Here is an 18,519-nt window from a genome sequence, read left to right on the forward strand (position 1 = left end):
AGAGGAGGTGGCTGAGCCGAGGTGCTAGTTGCTGGTTCATTGTCTTTATTATTTACACCGTCCAAACTAGCACGTATTCTACTCCTTTCTATACTATCTCGTTCAATTTCAGATCTATTTTTTCTTTTTTTCACATTTGAACTGTCACTTCACTCGTACGTTTTCTCTCACGCCACGCTCTTGTTCTTTCTGCGTCTGACTTAGGCATATTCACAACAAAATTGTAGGTATATTTTAATAAAGAAAATAAATTATAAACAACGATAACACTAAACAATATCGAAATGCGTAACTCATTGTTCATTTTTAAGCCTCCAAATTTAAAGAGAGGACATTTTCGATAAATGCCGTGAGTGTGACAAAGACAGAAGTATACCTACACAATTTTAAGGGATGTTTGTATCGTGTCAAACAGATTAACTTACATTTAAGTGAGATGGAAATATTGGCGCAACCGTTGTGCGAGACAGTGTTTACCCCCACCACTTTTCATCACACAAAAAGGTTGTCGATCAGAATTTCAAAACCCTCCCATAAAAAGTTTCACTTCAAAAAGAATCAGTCTTTCCTGTAATTTTATAGCTGTCGGCACAAGTCAGTTTCCTCTGTGGCGTGAGTTGTGCCACACCCTGTACCTGTATGAAAATTGCAAAAAGTGAAACTTCCAATCTTTTTAACTACTGATGTTCCTTAAACAAACATGAAACAATTTTTTTTTGAGGTTGAGGGGAGGGAGATCGATCCTCTGAACGCGCGCCTCAAATCTCCGCCGTCGCATTCGCGGGAGGGCCTTCGGTTCCCTCCTCACAAAAAAAAATTGATTTAACAAGGCAAACTTCTCTTTGAAATTATCGAATAAAAAAAACTCAATAAAACATGATTGTTTCGCGCTGCTAGACGTTTCCAGTCAAGGTCAAAAAGAGATAGTGTAAGTACAACACCAAAAGAAATTTAGGTAATTGTTCACTTTAACTACTTCTGGAATTTTCGCGTTTTTTCTGGCTAGATAGCGTCAGGACGTCCTCCTACATCGTTTTCCACCAGTCAAACCTTGTGCAAATGAAAATTTTCCTTACCCTTTAGTTATACTAAGACTTGGCGTGACCTTGACGCGACCTTGAAACACAACAAGAGAAAAAAAGGCATTTGCACAAGGTTTGAATGGTGGGACACGATCTAGGAAGATGCCCTGAGGCTGTCGAGCCAGAAAAAACGCGAAAATTCCAGAAGTAATTAAAGTGAACAATTACCGAAATTTAACATAAGAAAATTTTTTGAAACCCGTGAAGCGATTTTTGTTGAAGAAACGGATAATTTTCTTGACGCGGGAATGGTGGTTTCGTAGGCAACACTAATAAAAAAAAATTTGACTTGGAGGCAGTTACGGCTCGGCGACGTGCGTTAGTTTATCGCTGTTCCTCCGGGAGCGCTTCTTGGAACGGTCAGGATCCGGTCGGTCCTCCGGAAGAGCCTCGGGGACGACCACGAGCAACAGGGTCGATGTGAGTGATGACCCGCATCGTAGCGTTCAGTCCGGTGAAGACCTTGCGTTGTGGAGACGTAAATACGCAGTCCGCGCCTGGGCCTGGATCCTCCAGAGCTTCCTCACTCCTGCCGGCCCTTGTCGACTCCGCAACGATTCCACACCAGCACCTATTACACACTTATCACCCTCGTTGACCCCCCTTTGACACAACAACAAATACTCTCGGCAAAAGGCTCGTGAACTTCCTAGAAAAACGCGCTGGTTCCCCCCTTATATGCGTTTTGCCCCTCTCTCGGGGGTTTGTTTTTCTTTGGCGGATACGGAAACACCGCGGACCCTGGACCGTGCGTAGTGCGTACGTTAATCAAACATTCGAGAATGTTCTAGAAAATCGATTTGGTGGGAAATTTAAATCGTAACAGTACCTAATATTATTATAATTTTAAAGAGAAATAAATATTGGTTTTATACCTCTATTTGCGAACACAATAATTTGTAATTCAATGGCCTTGTTGATTTATTAAAAATCACTTACCAGAAATATTTTGAGGGAAACCCATTGGTTGCATCGTGATTTGACGATAGCCCTGTACACAAGTCTTCAGTAACTGTCTAGTAAAAAGTTTGAGGCCGTTTTGTCCGTGATGGACAACGTTTCCTCTGTGATGGTAACCATGAACAGTGTAAGACATTTTACGTACGTAGACTTATTTCACCCAAATCTTAAAATATCTTATCATCATCATATTTTACCATAACATAATATATTACTCATTAGTTAAATATCAAGAATAAACAAACATGCTTGCGTCTTTTCTCTTTTGGCAAAAACTGCTGATTATTATTATTTCAATTCGTATACTCGTGTGAATAACTGCTTGCCTATGTTGCTATGTATAAATTGAATAAGTAAAGAGTGATCAAATTAATTTGTAATTGAATTATTCATAAATCCGAAATCGTATGTCGTTACTTGAACTCGACGCTCCAATAAACACAGCTTGAAACACAGGTTAGACCTGGACATATCAATCGCAAAAAACATACGGATTCAAATCCATGGATGACTCGATTACAAATTAATTTGAGCGCTCGATATATAATTGACTTATAATAATAATAATAATTTATTATCCAACAGTAGGTACACACTACTAATTACAGGATAACATTATTTAACCAAAATATAATTAACTCAGTCGAATACAATAATACATAACAAATTAACAAAAAAAGAAATAAGAGAGAAAAAAACAAAAATCTAATACTAAAGAAGGAATCACTCATTCACGCCCAAAACTGACCAAATTTTCTGATACCTTATCTTTTATTTGTTTTAATGTGGAACAAAAAATGTCAACATTACAGCAATAAATATTCACTTTGCGGCACATTTCAACTAGGGGTCCATTAGCACAGTGACGAGTATTGACATATGGCAAGTAAAATGTTACCGTACTCCTTCAGTCCTGCTGTTTAGTCTAGGTACATTAAAGTTCAAAGATGAAAGTAAATTTTCATCAGATATAGTATTGTTTATAATTTTACAAACAAAAATAATTTGACCTAGTGTACGGCGATCATTTATCGATATATAGTCGCGGCCAAAATAAAGTAGGACAATGTTTTTTCGCTAATGTAAATTTGCTTGCCCTTTCTATGGTTACTATGAAAATATTTATTTATTTATTATAGTAACCCCGGTTTACTCAACTCAATTTTGGCTAAATTTCTTAATAAGACTTGTCCTACTTTATTTTCATTTAATTTCATTTAATAAATTATTATAACAATATCCATGGGCCAAATACTCATGATAACGACGATAATACAATGTTTTAAGAAACTTTCTCTGAACAGCTTCAAGCATATGAATGTATTTTTGGTAGGTTGGACTCCATACAATGAAACAATACTCTAACTTGCTACGAATAAAAGCATTGTAAAAAGTTTTTAAAACATTGGAATAAAAAAAAACAGTGTTCCGTGTAAGAAATCCTAAAAGGTTGTAACAATGATTTGTGATATATTCAATGTGGGCATTAAATGTCAACTTACAGTCAAAATACACACCAAGATCTTTAATTTTTTCACAATGTTCTAACAACTGACCATCTATGCTATAATTGTACAAGACAGGGTTAGCTTTACGAGAGAATGTCATGACTTTACATTTGTTAATATTCAAAGCTAACTTGTTATTCTTGCACCAATTTTCAATACTTTCAATGTTAAGTTGTAAAGTGTCACAATCTGTGTAAGCATTAATAATATTAAAATTTTTTAAGTCATCCGCGTACAAAAGAGATTTTAAAGTAGTACAGCTCACAAGATCATTTATAAACATAAGAAATAGCAGCGGCCCAAGAACTGAACCCTGCGGTACCCCACTCGTTGAAATATACTCAACTGATCTGAAACTCTTATATTCAACATAATTACGTCTATCAGTGAGATATGATTTAATTAACAATACCAAATCATATGAGGTTCCAAAGTTTTGCAGTTTACGCAAGATAATTTAATGATGAACAATATCAAAAGCCTTTGAAAAGTCGCAGTAAATAGCATCGACCTGAAAACGATTGTCAAGAGCTTTAGATACATAATCAGTGAATATACCTACATAAATTCGTTGCCGTAGAGCGACCCCTAAAAACCCATGCTGTGAAATAGATATACTCCCAGCAACATGACTGTACATGAATTTATGTAATATAAACTCAAAAATCTTAGCAAAACTACAGAATAAGGAAATGGGTCGATAATTGAGTATTTCATTCTTGTTACCGTTTTTAAATACTGGAGTTATTCTGGAAATTTTCCAGCATTCTGGAAATTCTTTACGCTTTAGTATAAGATTATAAATATGTAATAAAGATACAACAAGCACTAATTTACAGTCCTTATCCATAAATGACGGAAACATATCCGGACCCATAGTAAACGAATCTTTTAATAAATCTATGGCTCCAAATACATCAGATTCACAAAAAAATTTTCAAAATTAAATTATTACTTAAAGTCGAGTAATCAAGATCCGAGATGCCATAATCAGAAGCAGGATTTGAAAAGACTGATCTAAAATGCATAGCAAAGGCATTTACAATACTAGGTGGTGAATCTAATACCGAATCATTCTGTAACATAATCCCAGGAATCCTAGTATGCCCTTTTATTTTATTAATATATGACCATAATTTTTCAGGCTGAGATATCAGATTCTTATTTAATGACAAAATATATTCACGAAAATCTTTTTTAATACTCTGTTTAACTTTCTTTCTGAATTCTTTGAATTTATTACTATAAAACTGAATCTTTGTTGATCTCAACATCTTAAGATAGTGCTTTTTGATCTTAATTAATGCTTTAGTATTAATACAGGGTCATTACACTATAAATAATTGTAGTCCCAGTTGGCGTAAAAACTGAATGTAAAATTTATGGTTGTCGCTCCATATAAAAAATGATGAATAAGTGAATACACACCGTTCACACACAGGAGTTAAATTGGGTGCATAGAATTCTCATCACCGCACTTTTCACTTAAAAAATGACACTGACGATAGTAAAAATTATATAACTGGGCATGACTTGCTTCGACTACAATCATTTATAATGACATGGCTTGCTTCGACTACAATAATTTATAATGACCCTGTAGTAATGGCTTATAATTATAACAGTAAAATTACGGAAATTCTGAACTAGAACTGTAAGAAATTAATATTTAGACCGTTTTAAGAAAAACTTATCAAAATAACAATTCTTTATTTTCAAAGTTAAATTTTACTCTTTAGCATTTTCTGTGTACAACTACGGCAGTCTTACTTTCCTTGCAAAATCTTTCTTGGCATTTGTTGCCTTCATGGCCAACTTCATCTAGCTTCCGCTGCGCTCCATACGGCCGTCCCAATACGCCAATTTTCATTGTTGAAATTGATTCTACTAACCTCAAAAAATCGTTTGGTAACTAGCCCCAACTAGCAGAGAAAAATGTTAATAACAATGATTGACGTTTCTTTTCAAAAGTCATGAAGTTTCAAAAAGATATGAAAATCAAACAAAAATATGTAACAGTCTTGTAAAACTGGAAAATATATAACTATATTTAATACTTTATTTACATAAAACAAAGGAAAAGGAACAAAACTCGAAAGTAACTTAATTTTAAACAGCATAAAGGAGTAATAACTAAAAAACATACCTAAATGGGTGGATAGGTACGGTTGGCTTCAAAAAAAACGGGAACTGTCAGCAAAAGTTCTGTCAGATTTTGTTAAATTTTTATAGTTTGAAACGGCTTTTTAGAATTTAGGTTAAAAAACTGCACTTATGTGTCAGAAATACTACTGTCAAACAGACACAAATTGACATAAATTGACAAATTAAATTTCCAATTCACATTAGGTCAAATTTCAGTTCCCGTTTTTTTTGAAGCCAACTGTAGGTAGGTATGTAGGTACCTCTTTGGTAGATACGTAGTATTATAATTTTAAAACCTTTCCACTTATGGGTTTATTAGCAATTGATTTTTTTTTTATGGAATCAGTTTTTTGTGAACAACTACCTATTATTTAAAAGTGGTTTCATCAATAATTCTATAATAACTTTACAAATTTTGTCTTTATGTGTGTTACAGATAAAGAGGGAATTACGAATTAAATGTGGAAGTAAAATTGTTACGAGTTGTTTGAAAATATTTTCTTGGGCCAAATATGATAAAATTTCTGTGGTGGCAATATCTGCCAATTCTTTAAAAAAAATTACAAACTGATAATTTGGATAAGTCAAACCGCCACGATTTTGAAGATTAATTGAACGTAAAAGAGGGCCAGGGGTTGAAAAAGACAATATAGGAGAGAGACAACTGTCGCAGTAAAATATTTCATTTCATTTTTTTACAATATACCCTGCTATGAAGCTGCATATATGGTGTTACTGCGATTAAAAATAATAATTGGTTTACTTAAATTTCGAATTTTCTCTAACAGCAAGGCGATCTACATTTACCAGGCCATGACACTGACCAAAGACAGTGTGCTATGGAATGGCCTACCATAGTCTGACAACATTGCTTCACCAACATTTAGTGAAAAAAATCGAAATCCACTAAACCTATCATTGTATTTACATTTGTCAAATATGAGTGATCTAATTTTACGACAGTTCAAAAATGCGTAATCGCAGTGTAACATATAGTTTAAAACCACCTTAGGGACAGAAAAATAACGGTGCTCATTACTGATAAAATTTCAGATGCTCTGCTGTGTTCCGGACTATTGAAACTGTTTGGTTATAAACTAACGCGAGGTGGGCATTTCCAACTTAAATATAACAATTTGTACTCCCCATTGCCTAAATCCCATCCCATTTCTTGTAACTTGCTTCCCAGTCTCATTTCAATATTCGTTTTTAAAACCAAAAGATTTTCTCCAGTGATTGTGTCGTCATTACTAATTTTGATTATTTCTTCCCAAAGTGTAATTTCTTCGAAATTAAAAGTTATTGGAACCGCGTTTGGCGCAAGTCGCTTCATTTTGTCCCCATTGATTAATAACTGTTCCGCTAAAATCTTTAGCACAAGCATGGCTACTTTTGCGAATTCTTCACTCTTCGATTTTTAAATTTTAAAATCTCTTTCCAAATTGGCTTTGTTTGCTCATTTGATGGAAACTTAAATAAAAGTATTTAGCTACCCACGTAATTCGAAGAAGAAGACGCATAATTTGAGTTGCAATTTGGTACGCAACACTTAAATGACATTTTTAATTCAATTTGACGAATTTGACCAAGGACTTGTCAAAATTTATTATAAATGTCGAATTCGTTTCAAAATTTTTGGAACACCGTAGGTCATGGAATGGCCTACCAGGGAATGTGGCAACACAGCCAGTGTCCAGGCCTGTAACTTAAGACCGCCTTGCTAACAGTCGAAAGGGTAGTATCAATTCCGGTTCAAATTTTTCCGCCAAACTGACAAAAAAACACGGTTTCCCCATCAACCCATAAAGATTTATGTTAAAAATTTTGCAACAGATGGGGCTAGTTACCAAACGATTTTTTTAGGTTAGCTGAATCAACTTTAGACCCTTATTGGGACGGCGGTATGGAGCGCAGCGGAAGCTAGATGAAGTTGGCCATGGTTGCCTTTAGATTGTGGCGACCTCTATCGACGCACCACAACACGTACGTTATGTTAATTATGATAATGGAGATCTTCATTATATTGCCAACAAGTAATTGTTATTTGTGTATCAAGGCCAAAAGGTGCATCTTTTTCGTTCGAGTCTGGATTTTCTAGCCGAAGCGCAGCCGAGGCTTGAAAACAGGCTAGGACCAAAAAAGGCACTTTTAGGCAGAGGTGCACATTAAATTTTTTAGGTGACCGCACGAACTACAAAGCAAAAAGACATTAGAAAAATTACAAATTTATTTTGTATCTACTTTTTTCAAATAGATAAATTTATTAATACATGTTACAATTTCTTTGTTATAGTATTTTTTATCAGTTTGCCAACAAAACGAGAAATTTACTATTTGCAATACAATTACTTGTTTACATAATTTATGGTGACAGGACAATTATTGCGATTATCATCTGCGATGTGAGGTCAGAAAAGTGGGTCCGATAAAGGGAGACCCTCGAACTGCGCACAGATTCGGTGTGGCCGGATTGCGGCCATGGTCATACTTACCCTGTACATGGATGGCCGTTTTGCGGCGGATTTGAAATTGTACCTGAAAAGGTAAGGGCCGGATTGCGGCCGGTCGGCGAAATTATTATGGATCTTTTTATTTAATCCTAAAACGTCTATTACTTAGCATAAAAGCCCTGTTATAAATATCCAGCTCTTCAAAACTATGGTTAGTCTTAAGGGCCCTATACACCTAGCGTTTTGTTTGCAGTACTTGTATGCGCATTCATGTTTCCAATACATATGATGATTACATACTACAGGATTTGATAAAACACATGTGTACTACTAACATTCTATTCATGCATGCTGTCAAGTGTGTGGCTAATATATGTTCTTGTATACATTATTTTGTATGGAAAGACAACTAGATTTTTTATTATTAAAATCTCGACCACACACCCAAAGTTAAGCCACACCGCAAAAATATCAAACACGTTTGATAGACTTATACTTGTATGAACATCCATCACGGCCGACAAAAATTGGTCACTCACTGTGATTTTACCAAATTTTGTTTGAGCAAACCGTGTGCTGTCATACAAATTTTCATTCGTGTGTGGACAAGACTTGTATCTCATACGAATTTACGAAAACAAGTTTGACAAACATGCCAGAAAGTGTGTGTTTCTGATAAACTTGTATCACATACTTGCATGCGCAAGCAAATCCTGCAAACAAAACGCTAGGTGTATAGGGCCCTTTATATCGAGTGTTTTTTTAAATTTCACCTCACAGTAGGCGTTGAAGAGTCGATTGTGGACGCACCGCTCCTGTAAAACGTAAGATTTAAACAGCTAATCCGTGATCCGTAACCTGTAGAGTGCGTTCACAATCGACTCTTCAACGCCTACTATGAGGTGAAAAAAAAAACGATATTGGTTAACCACACAAGTGGGGAAGTGATATTTAGTAAACGTAGTGAAGAGTTCATTCTTTTAGAGTCTTTTAAATACATACTCTGAAAAAAGTACTACCAAACAAGGTGTGAACTGGTGTTGCACATTGAAGAGCTGCAATGTCAAAATCTATGTAAACGCAAGTCGAAAAGTTTTATCACTTTTTCAGGTGCATTTTAAACGGAAGATTTATAAGTCCATCGCCGCAATCCGGCCCTGCCCCTTTTTACCCGAATGCTATCACTGTCGCAATCCGGCCATCACCTTTCCAGGTACATTTTAAACGGGAGATTTAAAATTTGACCATCGCCGCAATCCGGCCCTGCCCCACAGATTAGGAGACGGTAGTCAGGTCATTAGAAGGGTTGCTTAATCCTCAACTGAACTGCGCTCAGCACTTATGCAGGTACTAAATATATGGTATATTTGTTTCTGATGACGACAACTGGGAGCTGAATTTGGATTTTCCCAATTGTTTGAGGGCCCACCAATGTACCGAAAGTAGGTACTTGTCGGTGGAATTATTGAGAGCGGCATCATAAACCAAATTGGCTCCAACAAGATTATCAATTTCTAAAAACAATTTTTTTCCCTACCGGTTAGAAATGTAGGCTGTGGATACCTCATTTGAGGTAAGAAAATTCAACTTTCTCGCTAAGGTACAGAGCGCCCAGAAATGTGGTACCAAGTTTTTCGATTGGTCCCGCAAGATGACACTTTTTTACAGAGACCTTTTTTATACATGGCAACGCCGCTATCTAAATTGAGATAAATAAATGTCAAGAATTGTCAAACATAAAACATTCAAATTTAAATTTTATTGAAAATGTTCAAATTGACCACCATTATGCTCAATGAATAACTGAACCCTTTGAGCAACATCTCGACAAATTTTAGTGCACAAAACGGGGGTAAAAATTGTTCGGAAAACCTCCTTTACATATTCTTTTGAAAAAATTCAAAAATTGAATGTTGCAAGATTGAACAAATTTGGCTTTTCGAAAGTGCCATCTTGTGACACTTTGTGTAAAAGTTGCTACCACATTTCTGGGTGCACTGTACTATTGGGCACAAAATACTTTGGTCGTCATTTTTCTGTCACTTCAAAACAAATTAATGTAAACTAAGCATTAACGTCAAGTCAATAGTGATGACAATTTCAAATTATTGACTTTTCTCTTGTCAAAAATATGGCACCTTCCACCATTCAAAAATTTAGAATCATCTCCCTTGTTTCTGGGGGATTGTCCATGGGCCAAATTGCCTTGTGGAAACCTTTTCAATTTTTCCTCCTAGGAATATCTCCTTCAGTTGTCCATTTTTCGGTATTTAACATTTTGCAATGATGAGTTTGACAGTGACAGTGGTTGACAGTAGTAAAAAATAAGGTTAACCGTCCTAATGCTTGCTTTACAACTTTATGTCAGTCAACTGACTTTGACGACCAAAGTAATTTGTCCCCAATAGTAAGAAAGTTAATAATGAAATGTTTATGATAAAACTGTACCAAAATACAAATGTAAAAAGTGTCAAAAGTGAAATAAGTTATTGATAAATGAAAGCCAATTCAATAAAGCAAGTTGGTAGATCAATCATATAATCTGGAAAATAAACAGATAAGCTAGGTAGGTAGATTACTTATCAAATTTTCGGACAAACGTCAAATCTTCAAATGCGATGACAAGTTAATTAAACAAATAACCCAGCCTACTATTCAATTCTCAAAATTTTCGTTTTAATCAGGAATATAACCATCTTTTTTGACTTTTTTCAACGAAGTTGTGCCGGTAGGGAAAAAAATAGTATTCAAACCTTGTTAAGAACGGTGTTGGTAATTTCGCCACCAAGCATCATTACGAGATTAAGATACAGGTAAATTCGCCACCACCGTTTAATGGCATGCTAAGCCTACCGGTAATTTCGCCACTGTACTTCCCGGAATTAATCTACATTCTACACCTACCTGCCCATAAGGACGGCGCCGGCGGACGGCCGACATAAATATTTCTGTATCTGAGAGTTTGAGACAGGAAAACAAGTAAATGCATGTATAGTGCTTGTATATTCCTAAGGAATTTTGACTTAAGCCCTAAATAAACCGAACAAAGACCCTACTTATTGTCATATGTATTGTGCCTGTCAATCACTAGACGGTCTCGGACAAATATTTTGAATACTTTCCCAGGTAATTTTTTTCTCCGAGACCGCCTAGTGATTGACAGGTACAATATCACAATAAATTTCTTTAAGTAGGGTCTTTGTTCGGTTTATTTATGACTTAAGCCAAAATTCCTTACGAAGATAAAAATACTATACCGGGTGTCCCAGAACTGCCGCATGATATTTTAATAACGTATTCCGGAGTGAAAATTAAGACTAAATTTGAAAGAATCAATGTCGAGGGCCGTAGGGTATTTAAATGGTAAACTATTGAAATTAACCAATCGTGTGAAGCTTTTTTCAACCTGTTTTAAGGTATATTAAGTAATCCGACTAGTTGCTAGGAAACAACTTACCTTAGGCCCTTGGTGCAAAGAAGCCATCGATTTCATTAATGTCATCGGAAACCGACTTATCGCGGAATCAGGCGATTCAAAATCAAAGAAATTCCTTTTCGAGAGGATTTCCCTTGCCATTCAACGTGGAAACGCTGCAAGCATTCGGGGCACTTTTCCAGATTCCGCAATATTATCGGAAATTTTTGTATTATAAAACAAAAATGTTTATGTAATTATGTTATTAATATAAGCTCTCACTTACATTTACATTTTTCAAAATTCTTACAAATTTAGCTGGTCCACTGTACTTGACAGAAATGAAGTGTCAATGTGACATTATTTTTATATTAGCTGCGTTGAAGCATGTCACCCTAAGATGTTGAGTTGACAAACGTTAATACACTCCTTAAAACTAGGGAAAAATATTGAGGTTCATGTTTGATTGGAATAATACCTTAACAAAAACTGGTTTTTAAGCAGGGTAAAACAGAAAAGCAATATTGTTTTGTTTTTTTTAAATTAAAAAAAATTTAATAAACAATCAAAAACCATAACAGTTAACAATTCGTAGATACTCTTATAATAATTGCTCAAAATGACCTCCACCAATTTGAATACAAAGGCGTGCTCGTCTTAGTAAGCTTGCTTGGGCGCCTTGAATCATTTGACGTGTAATTGTTGCCAAAGCTTCATGCAATCTATCATCCAGTTGTTCTAAAGAGTTCACCGGTTCACGATAAACATAGTTTTTCATGTGACCCCATAAAATATTGTCTAAAGGTGTGAGGTCAGGCGACCTAGCCGGCCAATTTATTGGCCCCCCACGTCCTATCCAAGAATAAGGATATCTTCTATCAAGGACTTGTTGCGCTTGCCTTGTATAATGCACTGGAGCACCATCATGTTGTAACCAGGGATGTGCCAAGAATTGCAATGGCACATCGTCTAGAAGATCAGGTAATTCATCATTAAGAAAATTGGCATAGACTTTGTGGGACCAAAAGTTGGCCAGTGACAGCTCCGGGCTCTCAGGGGGTTTTTCGGGGCAGAGGGCGTGGGTTCGGAAAATAGAAAAGTGGGCGCCAGGCAGCTATTGCTTTGAGCTGTTTGTTAAGCTTGTCCAGCTGCCGGGACAAGTGCTCAGTGCTCCCTTACACTTCGGAGACAGACAAATAACAAGAAAACTTAGTCCCTTTGAATTAAATAATTGATTTATTCAACTTGAGGGTTCACAATCCAGGAAATGAGATTCGCTTATTTAGATGGGTTCTGGTCCGAGGAATTGGCCAACGTTACTATACGTAATTTTGTTAATTGAAAATTTCGGACCAGTTCACATTAATGATCTTACTCAACTGTCTTACTCTGGTCTTATTAAGAAAGCTTTCCCTTACAGGTGACCTTGTAACTTATTGTTGTGAATAAACTTAAAATTAATACAACTCCGATGTAAAAAAGGAGAATCTGTTACATATGTGAAACAAAATGAAACGCAGTCTTCCGCTTTTGTAAGTTTACAACGTTAACTTAGCTTTAATTTCTTTTGTAAAGAATGTCGGGCGGTGACCCTGACATTGTAATTTTATAAAAGAGTCAATAAAAAAACTGCGGTCGGAAAAGTTCCGAAAATTCGGCTTGGCTATTTGAACATTGCAAACTTTCCGAAAGTAGAAGATCTGCTATAAGTGAATGAAATGTGAAATTTGTGAAATCTGAAATGTTGAACTATGAAATTTTATTTTAATTTGAGACGGTTCTAAACGTTGAGTAGCTGGAAATTTGAGGCGCATATGTTTCCGCAATAAAATTGTGGCGACTTATCTTATGCCGTTTTGCGTCCTTTCGACTTGCGGTGTGACCTTGACGATATTCCCTTGTCCTTGGCGAAACGGTACTCGACGAAACGATGCGTGGTCCGACGACCTTAATGAACGGCTGGCGGTCTGGCGATGACCACTCTACAGGACGATGTCCCCAAAAAAAACGATCGCCTCAGCGAACGATAACTGGTCCGGCTGACCCTAAAGAACAACCCCTAACGAATTGTCGTTAGTGTTGCGAAACTCGGAAGATTCGGTAATTACCTTTCCGCTGAAAGGGGTTGCTTCACGATAATTCGAAGGAGGACTTTCCGGTTCTCTTTCGCGGTACGGTACGGTAATCGGGCTCGAACTACCCCTAATAGACGAAAATTAGTGAAGTGAATTCGCTAATGAACGATAATTACCTCTTTCTCGCTAGATGACGAGGGGTTTCTCGACCACGGCAAAACGGTAACGGTAGCGGTAAATCTTCGGGCTCCTCGACGGCCCCGAAGGCTGGCAGCGCCGGACGATAAGCGCCATGGCGTTCGGCAATCCACCCACAGGGATGATTGCGGATCCCGAACGCCACGCACGTGATTCGCAGCTCGCGACTTGCGGCACCTGCCGCCCGCTCGGCGGTCGCCGACCGAGTCCCCTGATTTCCGCTCGCGATGGGTTTTTTTGGCTACCCCCGAATCTAGGCTAGCAACACGAAAGATCTGGACCTTATTCAGTTGAGCGATAAGGCGTCCCGGTAATTGCACGGACCGCGCATCTTGATGACTACTTCCGGCGATACTACACTTGCGCGCTAAATGACAGATGGTCGAACATGGCGCCGGTTTGTTTACGTTGGACGTTCACCGATCGGAAAATCCAGATGTTGAAGCGGTAATGTGTCGGTGAGTCCGCGCGTAACACACGAAAGATGTCGACGGCTATTTCCCGCAGGATCTCAAAAGGTTGAACACTACAAGGATGAAGGAAGAAGGTTGGGGAAAAGAAGAGAAGAAGATAACTTTCCGGCAAGTCACGGGAACAAAAGGGAATCGGAACTAACTTTGCCGTACGGTTACCCGAGCTGAGAAGAAGAAGAAGAGGGATTGAAGGAAAAGGAAAGGAGAAAGAAGAAAAAAGCGAACGATAAATAGATAGGCCGCAGCTGGACAGCCTAGAGGCGTGAGGCCACCTCAGCCTAAAATTTAGGGGCTAACATGCGTGATTCCAGCCGCCCCAAAACTGGCTGGTCTACATTGAAAAAACTCTCAAAAGTGAAACCGCAAAAAAACAAACGAAAACCGAAAGTGAAACTGAAAGGAAACTGAAAGTGAAACGATAAACAAAAAATGAACCCTGACCCGATAAACTGAAAATGAATTGGATTGACGGCACAAACAAACTGAATTATTTCGAAATGAGCGTCCCGAAAAAGGTTACGGCAGGGTGGGCGCGTCGCGACGTCATGTGCCGTGCGTTGCGTTGCTTGTTCCTGATCTTCGAACAGCGATCTTATTGTCCCGCGAGCAAAAGTAGGACCTCTTGGCCTCCTACCCCGGCCAAAACGAATAGTGGCAAATTGACCTGCTACAACTTCACCATTTAATCTTGAAGGAAATTCAAACGGACCAACCTGAAACTCTACAGTCGATATTTTATCTGATAATCGTTTGTGTATCAACACTTACCAATGAATCTCCTAAAATCCTAGCCCACAGATTGATGCTAAACCGATGTTGAAATGCATTAACATGAATTCCATGTGGATTTTCGTCTGCCCATACATGATAATTATGAATGTTAAATGTTCCGTTTCTTGAGAAAAAACATTCATCCGTACATAAAATACTTTTTACAAAGTTGGGATTTGCTTTATGTTGTTGCAGTAACCATTCACAGAACTGCACTCTGAGAGGAAGATCTTCAGGCAAGAGATTCTGTACACGCGTATAATGATAAGCGTGTTGTCGATTGTCCTTTAGAATCCGCTGTGTTGTGCTTTTTGAAATGTCAAACATACTAGCGACGCTTCTAATACTTAACGTTCCGTCTTCCTCAAAAGCCTGAAGAACAGCCTCATCATTTTGTGGAGTGCGAGCCTCTCGTGTAACACCACCAACTCCTTTAGTTTGAGGTACTAAATTCCCCGTATTCCTAGCGCGATTCACCAAACGCAAAAATACATTTGCAGGAAAACGTGCAGCGTAAGCTTCTACGGCTGCGTAAGCACTTTCACCACATGCTCCATAAACTATGAGCATATCATAGTACTCTGCAGCGATAAACATTTTCAAAACTGTTCACTTTTCGATTTTAAGAAAAAATATTACTGTCAAAATGACGTTAAGAAATGTCACAATGTATTTATTATTCGATTACAGCGGACCAAATAATTCAATAGTATATAACGGTATTAGGCCGATATGGGTTATATAACAGACATGGTTGAGGTATTGTAAAATCGAGGCGGAGCCGAGATTTTATAATCAACCGAGTCTGTTATATCCATATCGGCCGTATGTTGTTTTATAGTTTTCTTTATACCAATAATATTTAACATTTAACGATGATTTATTTGTAAGACTGACATTTCTCTTTACTTCAAAAATTAAATTTAGTTGTCATCTATGCCGTAACCGTAGCAACGGTAGCAAAAATAACGGCCTAGTCTGTTATAGGTATCATATCAATCAAGCATTGAGTACTGACAAATCCTAATAACAGTATGGTATAAAGAAAAGAATTTTATCGTATTATGAAAATCCATGGAAATGAAACAAAGTAATGATCTTACCTAATAAAGCAATTAACAAAGGTCTTATGATTGGTCAGCGAAAATCGCTTACGCTATAGATACTATAGGACCCTCGACATTTTTTCTTTCAATTTTAGTCTAGATTTTCACTCCAGAATACGCTATTAAAATATCATGCGGCAGTTCTGGGACACCCGGTATATGGAAAAACAATTTATTATTTAAGATTACAATGGCAAGATTAATTCTTTATTATTTTGTCGTTTTATCATATTATTTATAATTTTTTCTCTGACATGCTTATTATGGATTTTTGCTACCAAATGTAGACTTTGTATTTTCACATAAGTGTCTATTTGAAATTCTTTCAGTTTTTCTAGAAACACAAATAAAGTTGGGTCAGGTGTCAGGTAGTTACTTCAATCCACCCTTATTGGGTATGACCCTCAATAAAAATGTATTGAAAAATATTGGTGGCGAAATTACCGATGGGATTTTACTCAACGGGGATGCGCAAAAGATTAAGGTAATTACTGGTGGCGAGATTACCTGTCCCCGTTAAGAAAGTGCCCTTGCAGATCTTGGGCACCTACAAACCGAGCCGTAGGCGAGGTTTATAATCTTTGCCTGCGGTCTGCAAGACCGCACTTTCTTACCTTGGTTTGAAATATACTATAACTATCGGAAAGGAAAGGAAAGAATACATCTTTCTGAGTTCCTTCGAAAGTAAAGTTTCTTGTAAATGCTGGCTGGGTGTTGATCTTTTGTAGGCGTCGGTTGGCGTTCTCTCGATGGTGTGGTGTCGGCAGAAACGGTTGACCAATGGGGGCTGTGAGGGAGGGCAGATGATGCAACTTATCATAACATAACTTAACATTTACGAGTACCTTCCACAATGAATAGATTCCAGTAAGTAGCCAATACAACGTTTTCGGACACCGTTTTCACATTCTTCTTATTACACCAGTCTCTAAACATCTAAAATCACTGTAACGATTTTGTATATCAAGGATGCGAAACTTTGACGAACCGAGAGAAAAATTGTCGCCAAGGCCGCTTTTCGGCCGAGGCACGACAATCTCGAGATCGTCAAAGGATTTCGTAGCCAAGGTGTACACAACATTTTGTGTGCAACCCGAAAATTTGTAATTATAAAATGAACAAGTAAAATTTCCTTCACTGTCAATAAAAATAAAGTCGGCCTACATGTCGCCATGTCGCTATGGAAACGACATAAATAAAACAATTCACTTTGAGAAAAATTGCAAAAATGTCCGAAGAAAATTACTGTTTCAGTTTCGTGTACTCATCCAGAGTTAAAAAAATATTATAAATTGTGCAGTGTCGCATTTGAAACCTGAAAAATCGAAACGGCAATATGAAAAATGTTACAGTGACTTTGAGATTGATGTAATAAGAAGAATGTGAAAACCGTGTCGGATAATGTTGTACTGGCTTACCTATTTATTTGAATTTATTTATTGTGGAAGGTAAATGTTAAGTTCTGTTATGCTAGGTTGTATCATCTGCTCCTTTTTAGGTTATTTTAATCGTGGAAATATCAGGAGCCGTGCAAAGACACAAACTAAAATATCCGTTGATGACATTCAGGAAATGTTACGAGATATATCTCTTTTTGATCGGTGAAAAATTAACCAAAATTAACCCAATTTACATGTGTATGTTTTATACAGAGTGTTTTCGAAGTTAAGGCGTTCCTTTTAACATGTGATAGTATGCGTTGTTCTAAAGAATTTTAGCCAAAATCACCTTACTAAAATGTGTACGGCAATGAAGATACAATAAGTTAATTTTTTTGAAATTTTTGAAACCGGTCCTGCTCAAATTTGCGCTGATTTGTTAGAAATTGGAATTGACAAAAAAAAATCAAATGAGCATGGACGTTAATCAAAACTACTGTCAGAGTTGTCATCTAATTAGTCGAAATGGCTTTATTATTAGGAAAATAATGAGCTCACAGATATGTTGCAAATGCGTGGGCAATGTTATCAGTATCACGTTATCAGAGTGCATCTGCAGCGTCCAGAGAGTATTGCAAAGCGATTTCCGGAAAAACACCATTCTGGGCCAGGTTAGTTATTAATCTAGTACAGCGGAGAAATGAACAGGACCGGACTTAAAATTTTAGAAAACAATAAAAATATACAATCAATTATCTCCGTTAATACAAACATTTTACTAAGAAGATTTAGGCTAAAATTCTTAAGAATGATGTGGAGTACCTCGTGTTACAAGGAACGCGTCAACTTCGAGAACATCCTGTATAGATGATAGATCGATAACGGGGATCTTTCTTATCGACTCCTTCTCATGCGGCTGTCTCATTTGAAATTGGCGGAAATTTCAAACCGGATGGA

The 18,519-nt window shown here is 37.0% G+C and overlaps 2 protein-coding genes across 4 annotated transcripts in view; both read right to left on the reverse strand.

Annotated features, from left to right (window-relative positions):
- Positions 1–2,232, reverse strand: part of LOC138122987 (phospholipid scramblase 1-like) — a 36,581-nt gene extending 34,349 nt beyond the window's left edge. The window contains exon 1 of the mRNA XM_069037445.1: positions 2,022–2,232. Within this exon, the coding sequence (XP_068893546.1) occupies positions 2,022–2,178 (157 nt within the window). The 5' untranslated portion in view covers positions 2,179–2,232. The remainder of the gene's footprint in view (positions 1–2,021) is intronic.
- An 8,387-nt stretch (positions 2,233–10,619) lies between these two features.
- LOC138122984 (uncharacterized) lies at positions 10,620–18,365 on the reverse strand. Of its 3 annotated transcripts, XR_011156674.1 has the most exons (5): positions 15,075–18,359; positions 13,812–15,027; positions 13,669–13,762; positions 11,847–13,619; positions 10,620–11,602 (listed from the first exon to the last, which is right to left on the reverse strand). XR_011156674.1 is itself a non-coding variant. In XM_069037438.1 (4 exons), the coding sequence occupies exons 1-2, from the start codon at positions 15,672–15,674 to the stop codon at positions 14,585–14,587; spliced, it is 1,035 nt and encodes a 344-aa protein (XP_068893539.1). In that variant the 5' UTR covers positions 15,675–18,365; the 3' UTR covers positions 12,085–13,619; positions 13,669–13,762; positions 13,812–14,584. The 3 variants fall into 3 exon arrangements, 1 of the variants encoding a protein (XP_068893539.1); XR_011156673.1 differs by having other exon boundaries at positions 13,812–18,358; XM_069037438.1 differs by lacking the exon at positions 10,620–11,602 and having other exon boundaries at positions 12,085–13,619; positions 13,812–15,019; positions 15,075–18,365.
- Between the last annotated feature and the right edge of the window lie 154 nt (positions 18,366–18,519).

This window comes from Tenebrio molitor, chromosome 2, assembly GCF_963966145.1.
Source record: "Tenebrio molitor chromosome 2, icTenMoli1.1, whole genome shotgun sequence".
NCBI classification, from domain to species: domain Eukaryota; kingdom Metazoa; phylum Arthropoda; class Insecta; order Coleoptera; family Tenebrionidae; genus Tenebrio; species Tenebrio molitor.

Bases quoted from the DNA above. Each gene is read 5' to 3' on its own strand.
- LOC138122984 (XM_069037438.1), bottom strand. From the start codon at position 15,674: ATGTTTATCGCTGCAGAGTACTATGATATGCTCATAGTTTATGGAGCA. The intron at 15,020-15,074 runs GTAAGTGTTGAT...GTAGAGTTTCAG, and splicing joins GGATTTTAGGAGATTCATTG to GTTGGTCCGTTTGAATTTCC.